We start from the raw sequence: 12,409 nt of genomic DNA, 5'->3' as shown, positions 1-12,409 counted from the left end.
GAGACACAGCTGGGCTCAGGTCCAGGTCCAGGTCCAGCAGAGTCTGGTCCCTGCTGCTGCTCTGGGCTTCAACACAACACACACAGAGCTTTGAGAGTGAATAATGATGGTGGAGTGATTTGAGTCCTGGACAGTTAGAGATCCTCATCTCACCTCTGAGCTTTGGTCTGGCTGTCATGTTCCCCACACAGAGTGCTTTTAGAGGGAGGGACTCCCTCCTCTCTGTCCTCACACTGACTCATGCTGCTCAACTCAGATCCACTTTCGCCTGGAGAGGAAACACAAATCATTCATCTGCACATCAACTCAAATCCTCCTTTCCATCATTTCTCCTGGAAAAAGATCAGCTGCTCCTCCACTGATTGGCTGCTAGTTTCTGTTTCATATCAGTGGCAGCTGAATGCAGTCAGACAGCAGCGTGAGGCAGAGGAAGCTGCCATCAGCTGCTGGACTTCTACTATCAGTCCACTAGATGGAGGCATGAAGCTGCAGCCCAGCACACACACCATGCATGCAGGAGCGGCTACATTCATTGTGAATTTTCATTTTTTTTAGTAAGATATTGTGTTAGAGATGCTAAATCTTAACTATTTCTATGTCTGTTTGTTTTTTAATTTGTCCTTAAAATGCCATGTCCAAAATTATTCATACCCCCTAACAAAAGTCTCAGTAATCAATCAAGGCTTTCTTTGCCATCACAACGGTTCATATGATTGCAAGGCTTTTTGCATGTCTCCACTGGGATTTTGGACCTCTCCTGTAGTGCGATGATCTTCATGTCTCTGAGGTTGGAAGGCCTCCTCACCATCACTCGGGTCTGTAGATTCGGGATGGGATTCAGGTCTGGACTCTGGCTGGGCCCCTTCAACAGGTTCTTATTGTTGTCTGTTAAACATTTCTTGACCACTCTGGCTGCATGTTTCCAAACATTGTCTTGTTGGAAGATCCAAAGCTGCCCAAGGCCAAGATCTTCTGCAGACTGACGTTTTCCTCCAGAATCTTAATGTAGTGCTCTGTTTTCATGATGCCATTTACTTCAATAAGTTTGTCTGGTACATTGGCTGAAAAACACCCCCAAAGTACAACTCCACCATGCTTGACTGTGGGGACGGTGTTCTTGGGGTTGAATGCTTCTCCTTTCTTTCACCAAACAAAAGCCACATCCCTCTGTCCAAACAACTCAACATTCGTCTCATCCGACCACAGAACTGATGACCAAAAGCTTTCTAATTTGTCCAGGCGAGCTGTTGTGTGCCTGTCTTGGAGAAGTGGAGTCCTCCGTGGTTGGCGTCAATACAGACCAGCCTTGTGCAGTGTACGCTGGGTTGTTTGCCTTTAGATGTTGGTACCAGAGTTGCTCAGATTCATCAGGATGGCCTTGGTGGGGATCCTTGGATTCTTCTTGGCCTCTCGCACTACAATTCTTGCCAGCGCAGAGTTCCTTCAAAACCCTTTACATTAGATTTATTATTGACACTTTTATACAAAGCGACCTGCACGCCTCTGGAAAAACTGTCTTGCTCAGGGACACAATCAAAGGCAGGCGTTTTATCCACTGAGCCATCACCACCCTCTGTAGGTGATTTATAGGTGATAAGAAACTCTCTCACAGTAGAACTTACAAGACCATTACAGATGGTATAGAAACTTGCATTTTCTCAAAACTTTGCAAAAATATCAAGGGGTATAATTTTGATTACAAATTTTGAAAACATAGAAATAGTTCAGATGTATCATTAACATCTCTAACACATTATCTTACGGTCTGTATCATTTCCAGCTATATGAAACTCATTAGTAAAATTAAAACTCACTATGAATCAAAATTTGGGAATGAATAATTGTTCTGGGTTTTATTTCTCCCTTTAAGTTTAATGCATCTGAATTTACAGGTGAATCTTTAAGTCAAAAATTTAAAAGTTCATACTGTAAAACTTCAATTAATAGCCGCCTACCCTGTTTCCTGGCCTGGTGTGGGAACACATTTTGACAAATAAACGCAGCTCTCCATTAAATGTCTGGTCTGGTTTTTATAGAAGTTTTTTGGATGTATGAAACCTCTAAACCCCGCGGGGTCGCCTGCTATAGCTGCTTCTCAGCTGCTTAGATCGTTAATATAAATATTAATGTTTAAACGTATGATCAATGTGTCAGTATGGACATGCTGCACAGCATTAAATCAGTTAGATTCTCCACAATTCAATCGTTCAGTTCTTTTAACAGAAACAACGAGCCCCTAATTCTTATAGATTTACCGGTGTGACCTACATTGTACAAGAAATAAAAAAAGAAAAGTGCCGACGCCCGTTACCTTTGAAGCGCTCGTTAAGTCCGAATGTGTCCGTTCTTTGATTATTTATCTTCCCTTAGTCTGTAAGGGTCAAAACAGCTTTTCATAAAAATGAATCCAAGTTGTGAATCCTACCAAAAACTATGAAAATCTTTCTCTCTAAACAATTGCATAACTTCTCTTAAGCCTCCCCTTATAGTTTTTCTCAAAACTCTAAAGAGAAATCCACAACTTTTCACCCACTTCCCCAGACATCCTATTTTCAGGTCAGAATGAAGCTCTCCGGCCCTCAGACATGACACATAAGCCATCAAACACTCACACTACAACACAGCCTGACACACTTTCTGGTTGTATCCATGTGTATTCCAATGTTGAGAGCAGACAGTGGGAAAACATTTTGCTGTTTACATCCTACACTGTAACTAGGATGTTGTCTTCTAGCACCAGAGTTGTGAGGAAGGATGCTGCTGTAGGCCCAGTAGAGACAGAGAGGAGGAGGGGAGTAAGAAGAAAACAGCGACACAAATGTACTTTGGCTTTGTAAGTCTACAGCACACAGACTCTACATCCTATAAGAAATTTTACATCGTACATCTGCCATGGTATTTTAAATAGTACAATGGTACGTGTACCATGGTATATGTGTATATATATATATACACACACACACACACGGTATTTGTACTATACCTACAACTGTCAAATGTACAATGGTACATGAAATAAAACATTTAGCTCAGGCAAATGAAAACACAGTAACTCACGTTTTTCAATGTTTCATAAATTTAGCAGGATTTTCTTTTCATGATCTTTGCTGCACTTGATAACTTCTGAATGCTTTTATTTCAGCATCATTCTTTCCTGGGCAAGCAGGCGGAAAAAAGCCACTGTTTCGACTGTGTGTGTCAATCTGGTATAAAAGAAGCTCTAGTAGAAGTTAGGCGTTTGCCAGTCACATAAATAGGCTGTTAGAGTCCTGCTGATATTATTTCACCATCTGTATACAAGTAAGTAGTGATTGCGCCTGTCAGTGTGGGCTCAGTGTCCACCCCTACACATGGGGAAGACTTCAGACTTAAAGAACTGGTAATGTTTAACAACATTAGGCTATATCATTGCCCCGTCACTCACAATAAGGTTTAGCCTTCAGAAAGCTGGGGGCCCCTCTGGCTCCAGCAGCTGTTCTGCAGCCGCAGTTAGTGGCTCAGACAGCGGGAGAGCAGCGGCTCGTCTGCGCCTCCTCCACACTTCAGGCAGGAAGAGAAAGGAGCTCTGCTGCTGCTCTTATTTCATATCTCCACAACACGGAGGACAAAATAACGGCGGCTGTTTCTCCTCCTTCGGCCCGAGTTCACAGTAAAACTCAGAGAAAAGAAGCGGAGCTGATCTAACCGCAGAAAAGGATTCGAGCTGGTTACATTAGGCCTACCTTTAGATGGAGGTCAGGTGGAGAAAAGTATGTGCGACACAACTTTCAGAGAAAGTGAAAAACGTCCAGCAGGGAGGAGCCGCGGGGGGGGGGACGGTCCTGGAGCGGTGCCGTCTGGTTCACGGCTTCATTATTTCCATTAACGAATCAACAGCAGAAAGTCAGCGGAGGGAGAAAGTAGTCCTCAGTGAACTATCAGGAGGGAACAAGGTGATGTCAGGGGGTGTAGGCAACAACAGCTCTTACCGTCCAGCTGTTCTCCATCAAAAACAGCTGCTTTTTCTTACGACAATAAATATGTGGAAAACTCCCATCAGGGAGAGTCAGGGCCAAGTGAGACACAGGAATATCTCAGAGTGCTCACAAGTGCATGAGGACAACTAAACACACTTGGACTGGAAAAATGCATGAAATGTCTCCAGAATTCAGAAAATTACCCCCCCATACTGTGAACAGGAAATGGGAGGGGGATCAAATATTTGTCCAGATTAAAATCTTCTCATCTTGTTCTCGTGTATCGTCACCTAATCTGAGTCCTTATGTCCCCACCACTTCACCACAAAGTGACGCCATTGGGTATAATTAACAAAATGAAATTTTCTCCTCTGCTTTCCCTTTTCACAGCAACCACTGCGGCTGTGGCTCAGGAGGTAGAGCGGGTTGGCTGTTAATCGGAAGGTCGGCGGTTCGAAGTGTCCTTGGGCAAGATACTGAACCCCGATTTGCCCCTGGCGGCTATTCCGCCAGGGGCAAATCGGTATAATGTATAATGTATAATGTGTGTGAATGTTAGTTTCCGTTTGAGCACTTAGGCTCAGTGTATGAATGTGTGTGACTGGTGAATGCAGATGTAGTGTAAAAGCGCTTTGAGTGGTATACAAGCTATACAAGTACGGAGCATTTACAATCACTGCGAGTTGGTTCCAGAACTGAGCAACAATTACGGGCAGGACGCACTGCAAACCCCAAACTGAGGACACGCCTGGACAGCCTGCTGTAGTTTAAAGCCACGTCACTCCAACTCGACTGGGGACATCAAAGAATTCTTGAGTCCAGCCCTCACATTGTCGTAAATATGTGATTATATCATTTCATGAGGTCCGGTGGATAGTGCCGTCTGACAGACAGACCGGCTCACAGCAAGCTCGTCCCGGCCTTTCTGGTGGAGTTTGCATGTTGTCCCCGGTCCCACCGTCCAAAGACATGCAGCTTAGGTTGACTGGTGACCCTAAATTCCTGCGTTTGAATCAAGTCTCTGTTGATGATGGTGGATCCTTTTATTGAAATCAACAGTCAAAGCTAGAGACAGATAAATGTTGAGATGGACTAACTGAATTAATTTGAGAGAATTCATTTACAGATAAAGAGCAAAGTCTTTATTATCAGTTTCTTTCCAGTGACAGAGCCACACACTTTTCTCTGATGGGTCCAGGTCTTTTTCCAGGATGAGGATTTTTTTGACCCCCTGCTTGCTCAAAACTCAACAATGTCTATTTTCTGCAAAAACAGCTAAAGCCCAGTCACTATTGTCAATTTTTATATTTCATATGTCCATTTATGGCCAGAGGGAGGATTGTGATGTCAGAAAACTGTTTCTCTTTACAATCTTTTAGGCATGTTCTTCTATTATTACTATTACTGTTTACGTCCTCTCCTTGAATGTTCATTCAAGGCCTGGAAAGATTCTCTGTTCCCCAAAACATAGAAACCTGGACGGGGTAAATGATTATGCAGCCCTTTGCTCTGGGCCAGACGCCGAAGCAGATCTAGGCGGCATTCATTCATTAATTATCAATCCCTCAGCGGCAATATACAATTTCCACGACACAAATCATAAATCAACAAGGGCATCGTTCAACCTGGGGAGATCACTCAGCTGTTTCATCTTCGACTTCAATTGAAGCGTCTCAGGGTTGAAGTGGACACAGAGAGGAGTGTCAGTCGTGTCTGGGTCATCTGTACACTGCAAGTTTTATGATTTTAATAATATTATTATAGTTGGTTTTATAAAAGGTTTCTGGCCACGGGAGACTCCTTTACTTTACCCGTTCTCATCTCAGGCGTCATATAAACACACTTTGACAAAGTTCTGGCTATTGTATGCAAAACGTCAATTTTGTGAGTGTATGATACGCCAAGGAGCTACGGGGCAGCTTAGCTCCCCTAAAGAGGACATCAGCTCCCCTAAAAGCATGATTTGTGATATATTGGGGGGTCTCTAAAATACTGACAGCATGCTTTATTGACATTGATCTCGATATTTCTCTGTCATCATGGATCAATGCGTAAATTCAGGAGCGTCAGACTTCATTCAGCCAGAGAGAAGGATCGCAGACCATCTGCAGCGCGCCGGTCTCTCCTGGCCACTCCGTCTCCGGTACTACGGGCTGTATTGCTAGTAGCCTATACGGCCGATGGTGCTCTGATCAGTTTGTGATCGTTCCCTCTGGCTGGATGAATATTACAGGTGATCCACGCACTACTGCAGCTGGGGGCTCCCCGCAGCGCCACGCAAATGTTCAAAACCTTTCCCTCTCACGGAGAAAAGAAAGAACAGGTCGCAAACAGCTGTTGTGTGAAGGGAGACTGTAGCAAAATGGCTACATATGAGAATATTAATTATTCTATTTGTATAATTATAATAATAAGACAAACATGCCTGATACTTTCACAGTCAGCCCAGCCCTACATGCTTGCAGCTTTTAATGATTCAGCAGTAACAATCACAGTAAAAGTGAGCTCCCCCATAAACCATGGTATAGTTCACACACTGCCAAGGAGACCAAACCTACAGGCATCTCCTACAGCTACAGAGTGGGAATCTCTACTGTCTCTGTCCTCCCTGACTTCATGCCTGTACCCACAAAAATGGCTCTCAATGGCCTCAAGGACTTTCAGAGAAGATGGAATTTTCCCAATTACATAGGAGCCCTGGATAAAAAACCATGTGGTTCTGCAGGCCCTGCCAAACTCCGTATCCACACACTACAATTACAAAGGCACCCACTCTATAGTGCTGATGGCTCTGGTGGATGCCAACTACATGAGAGACTGATGTAGGAGCCTTTGGCAGGAACAGTGACGCTGATACAGTCATCCTCCTGCACTGTTGCAAAATAAAAGACAACTAACACAAAAACATATTTCTTTCACAGCGCCTAAAATGATGTTATGAGTTTTGCTCTGTTACTTCCTAATTCCTGTCGCTCGCCTTCTTGAAGTCCAGCTCAGTAAAGTGTTATCAGTCACCTGTTTCTGTCTCCAGCTCGTTCTGCTTTGGTTTCGAGCCTGGCTGAAGAGCTACACGTTCTCACTCCCGGCTCGGTCACATATTGATGCTCGGTCACATATTGATGCTCGGTCAAGGCCATTCAGCGCTATTTTTTGACGTTTAAGGTTCCGTCAAGTTAGCAAATCTTAGCAACAAATATGCAACGTCCGGTACTTTCTCTAGCGTTTTGAAACGGCACGTTATTAAAGTTTTGAAATGTTGCAGTTTGGTTAGGTTTAGGCACAAAATGTACTTGGTTAAGGTTCGGAAAAGATCATGGTTTGGGTTAAAATAACTACGTACATCGGCTGACTTGTGTCAATTTACGTAACTTAAAATCTAAAAATCTTTAATGTTGACTTTTTGTTTCACATGGACACAAACTCCGCTCTCCTGGTTCAAAGTCGGGGTTCTGTTAATATCATATACCTGCCTTTACCGTCACAAACTGCCGGCGTTGGCTCTTGACCACGTGTCCACGTGTGACGAGTCGGGGAGTGAGAACGGGTTCACCGGCTCCAAACCTCTCAACACATCAACCCCTGCCTGCCGATGAAACTGTCAAGACTTACTGATCATCTCTCGTCTGCTTCTGGGTTCAGAACACAAACCCTGACATGTTGTCGTTTAATCACCACCGACACACACTTTCTGTCCCATGATCCTCTCAATGACTTCCTGTCTTCTGCTGCTGTTGGACGCAAATGAAAAGGCCTCTTTTGTTCCTGGTTGTTACAATACTGAAGCCTCTGCTCCAACGACACAGATGTCTTTTTATTGTAAGCAAAAAAACATTTTGAGAGCGTATTTCTCTCCCATGCGGTCGATCCAAACCCAGAAATGGAAACTCCTGCCTCAACAACACAGCTGTGCAACAAACTTGATTGCACACACACACGTCATTCTCAGTATTTGTTCAGTGTGAATGTTCCAACACTGGTGTTTGGGATGTTGGGTGTGTAGTCATGGTGAGATTAAAGTTAGTCATGAACACATATGAACGAGTCTGGAGGGCAGAAGGAAATTGCCGTATTGTCAGAAGTTGCATTAAGTCAGAATGTGATCATTCTTCTGAAACAGTCTCTCTGAGGCTCCACGTTCTGCTGCACTTTGTGAAGTTCCTGAGCTGCAGAAACAAAAAGCTTATCTGCTCTATAATTAATGACTTCATTTTTGTTAGCTTTAGCTGTTTTTCAGCGATAGCGAGGCTCTGCAGGAGATAAGCTCTGATTGCTTTCCTTCCTCCTTTCCTGCAGGATGATTTGTTTAATGCACCAGTAAACGGTGTGATGACGGTCAGCCTGCAGGGAACGGACCGCAGCGGCGGGATGTGATGCTGTTTGTGGGCATTCAGCGTTACACTAAAAGTGTTTTAAACTCTTCGTACAGTCACATCAGAGCCTCGTCTCACCTTACAGTCGAGATGAAAACAGTTTTAGCTGCATCGCTGCAGCCATGCTAACTGAGCTAATGTCGCACAAATCATTTCCAGGAGCTCGGTCTTGTTCCAGAAGTTGAGGCTGTTTGCCCACATTAACCGTAGTTCAGGTTTACACCCATCACTTTTAGGATCTGAGTGAGCTTCACCAAGAAAACGCCCACCCGACACATCTGCACGTTGCTGATTGGTGGGTCGTAAAATACTAATTTAACATGAGGAATAGTTCTTCAAGGCAAATCACCACCATTTTGTTCTTTTGGTGCATAAATTATTTCAGGTAATCCCCTCTGTGGAGACCTGAATATAAATTCATAGTTTCTTCTGATCAGTCTGAAGGTTTTTTTTTTAGGAGCATCATCTGTGAATAAAAACAGCTCAGTGATTTTCTTTAAGATGGGTTGACTCTTCCCAGCCTACACCAAGAGGAGAGGGAACGGGAGTGGAAAAGACTCCTGCGTAAGTGAACTGGACTGAGGGGACTTGGTGTCCTGTTTGGACGGTCAGCCCGCGAAACCAACGCTGTCCCCAGAGTAGCAACATGTCCAGAAACAGTCCAGACCAGAAGGATCCTTCAAGGCTGAGTTTGATTGTCCGTCTGCCAGCTGGACATCTGAAGAACGCATCAAGGATGTTCCAGGGACCGTGGACGACAAGAGACGTCACACCAACTGTTCTCATGAACCAGGAGGGACCGCGTTCTGCATCCTGGCCTTGATCTCTGCAGACCCGGGGGTCCATCAGCGCTGGCAGGGCGAGCTGCGGTGGCAGCGTTTCCCTGTTTGGCCTCATGTCGAGAGCCGCTGTGAAACAATGTGAGGGTCAGGGGGGCACTTCCTGTCTGTGGACACACCGGGTTTCACTAAATCTCAGCTCTATTGTCCCAAAAAGGAAACGAGCCATTAAAGAGAAGCCGAGGGGCTGAGAGATACTGCAGCGCTGTCTCTGATGTGTGTTCAGGGAGTGTGTGTTGCTCCGTGTGTTTACGTATCGCTGTGAGGACCTCGGCTCTGCACGACCTGCAGAGACTTCAACCAGAAAACATGAAGCGCTTTCATCAGTGGTATTTACCAAGTCATCAAATGTTCCCTGACACTTCAGTTAGTGTCAGTTTAAATACTAATAAATAAAACTAATGTTTTCTATATTATTTGTTGCCAGCCAGGGTCAGAGCGGCGTCTCGGTGCGGAGGCCACGTGGTGCCGTGTGGACTGATGTGGATCCAGCTGCTGGCTGGAGGCAGACAGTCGGATCATAACGAGCGCATTGTGAAACAGAACAAAGGCAGCTCTCAGGCTGCAGAGCCTCCGTTTATCCAGAGAAGAGCTGCAGCGGCCGTTCAGATCGCAGAGGAAACATGTATGACCTCTGTTGATGAAGTTGTCTAACACATTTGACTATATTCACATATTAATTAATGCCCACCTGTCGCCTCAGTTCCCATCAAGACCTACGTGGCTATTGTGCTGTTTTCATGAGGCTTCCATTCGTAAGAAGAAGAAGTGACTGATCCCAGTAAACAGGACGTCTTTGTTGACGTGAAGGTTTCCGACATTTAGACTAGATGTTTACAGGACTAAAATAATCACCTGCTTAATTAAAAAATATCCCAGAGACCCCAAAAACCAGCCAGGGTTCAGTTTCATCTGACATTTATTTTTATACAGTAGCATCTTTATTTACACGCAGCTCGTCTTTAACACCTGCTGATAATATCCAGATCTGTAAGTTGATTCAAAGCATAATAATCATAATAATCATCATCCGACAACAGCTGATTGAACACAAAGTGACTTTAAACCAAACTCATCAGCAGCTTCTTTCCTCTCCAAATAAAATATATACACACATTTAGTCATTAACTGCAGTTTTCCTGATGACTAATTTTATTTTACTCTAAATTAACTCACAAATCATTTTCTAACCTGTTGATGACTGTGAGTTAAAATAACATCAATAACTGAGCCTTTTTTCTAATCAGTACTTTGAGCCTCACACTCCTGCTGAGCGTCAGAAATGTTGTGTTTTACATAAAATGTTTAGGACATTTGTTTCCAGAAAGTGATTAAACATGTTTGTTCATCAGATAGTTATTGCACAAACAGAACCACTGAAACAGGAAATAGCAGCACATTTAATCTCTTTGGCCGTAATGATTGAAACTCGAGGGATTTAAATACATTTATGGGCTCAAATAAGATCGAAAGGTTTGTTAAACTTTTGAAGTAACTTCAACATTTGAGGTTTTTGAAGTATTCCCAAAGACTCGAGCCGAGCAGCCAAACTTTGTTCAAACACAAAAAACCTCCAAGTTAAACATTTCTAAAGATACCAAACTGTGAATTTTCAAAAGTAACTAATCTAGAAGAGCTGCAATAAAAATGTGTATTTTCTCAAGGTAGTTCTTAATGACAAAGTCAAAATATTTTAAAAGTTTCACTTTTTATATCAGGAAACTTGTGTCATTAAAAAACTGAGCTGTGCAGCCAAACCTTTCAAAAAACTCTATTTTTAATTGTTTTAAAGATCCCAAAGTTTCCAAACATACAATGTGTCACAAGGAAAGTTTTAATGTTTGACATGAAGAGCTGAAACTGAGGGAAGTAAACACGGAGACAAAATGTGAAGTCGATCTGCATCTTAAAATCATGAATGTAAAATGTATTTGGTTTAATTCTCGTGTGACGTTTAACAAGATTTTGAGTTTAATATCTAAAATCCAGTTTTCCCTGTTTGCAGAAGATTTTAAAATAAAAGACTTTGTTTTATTGCAGTTTTGTTCTAACTTTTGGACTTTGGAGCTCCATGTTTTTTCCTGAAGAGTTTGTGATTTAAAGTTTGGCTGCAGAGCAAGAGGTTGTTGTCTCTGACCCAGACAGGACAGTTCCTCAGTGCAGTTCTTAATCACAAAGCTTGAGACGTCCGTCCTCCCGTCTGAAACATGTGGTCTGTCCAAACACCTGATTGAGAACTACTGAGAAAAGAAGCCGTTTTACTGCCGTTGGTTTCTCCTGTATTACTTTTGGACACTGACTCTTTACTTAGAAGAGAACAGACGTGTGGCGTCCCTGATGGAACGCAATCTCAGACGTACTCGGTTTTGGTCTTGATGTGGGTCCAACTCGGCTGCACAGTCCCCACAGGGATGGGGACAGGTGTGATACAGTTGTCCCTCTGCAGACAAAAACAAGACGCCAGCAGCAGAGTTCCCGCAACCAGGTGAAGAAACCCGGCCGTCCAGCCGCAGAATAGAGCGTCCCCGAACTCCCAGCGCGGCACCATGTCCGGCATCGTTTCATCAAAGAACCGTAAGACCGTGATGTGGGCGATGTACGAGACCGGGACGAGCCCCAGGATGCCAGCCACCAGGCACAGCGTCCCCCCGGCCACCTTCATCCCCCTCTTGCACCTGAGGTCCTCCAGCTGGCCGCGGCAGCTGTTGATGACGTGCATGCCGGGGATTGCCAGCAGGAGTCCGAGCAGCCCGGAGGACAGCGCCAGGCACATGAAGACCCGGGCCAGTGTGATGTCCTGCGGCAGGCCCAGCAGGCCGTCGTAGGGCCGGCACTCCAGTATCCCGAGTTCCTGCACCACGCAGGTCTCCCACAGCCCCAGCTGGTAGCTCTCTGTGGAGAGCAGCTCGGTGGAGAGGGTCAGCCAGGTGGACATCAGGGTGGTGGCCAGCGAGCAGAGCCAGGCCGCCGCCGACAAGAAGACCCCCAACAGCTCCAGAGCGTGAATGCTTGGGTCCATGACGGTGGCGCTCAGAGTCTCAAGATCCCGGGCTCTCCTGTGTGTCCCACTCTTTACCTCCCTGCCTCCCTCGCTGTCAGGAAAGGGAGGGGGTCTCGCCCGGCCATCACTGCTTCCAGGGAATATCCTGAGCGGGCTGCCAGTTCCTGCGGCGACTCGGAGAAGCCCGGCGTACATTCATCACACTGAGAGGAGCTGTGTCCCTGCCTCGGCCCCGACCCCCCC

At 44.8% G+C, this 12,409-nt stretch overlaps 2 protein-coding genes across 2 annotated transcripts in view; one reads left to right on the top strand and one right to left on the bottom strand.

The window, feature by feature from the left end:
- The window catches only part of LOC123971220 (NACHT, LRR and PYD domains-containing protein 12-like), a 524,333-nt gene that overhangs the window by 129,442 nt on the left and 382,482 nt on the right, over positions 1-12,409 (top strand). The window lies entirely within an intron of this gene.
- LOC123972151 (putative claudin-24) lies at positions 10,682-12,375 on the bottom strand. Its single transcript, XM_046051433.1, has one exon. The coding sequence runs from the start codon at positions 12,359-12,361 to the stop codon at positions 11,516-11,518; it is 846 nt and encodes a 281-aa protein (XP_045907389.1). The 5' UTR covers positions 12,362-12,375; the 3' UTR covers positions 10,682-11,515.

This window comes from Micropterus dolomieu, linkage group LG01, assembly GCF_021292245.1.
Source record: "Micropterus dolomieu isolate WLL.071019.BEF.003 ecotype Adirondacks linkage group LG01, ASM2129224v1, whole genome shotgun sequence".
In the NCBI taxonomy this organism is placed as follows: Eukaryota; Metazoa; Chordata; class Actinopteri; order Centrarchiformes; family Centrarchidae; genus Micropterus; species Micropterus dolomieu.
Note: the sequence above shows the minus strand (reverse complement) of the source record. Positions and strands in the feature narration are given on the sequence as shown.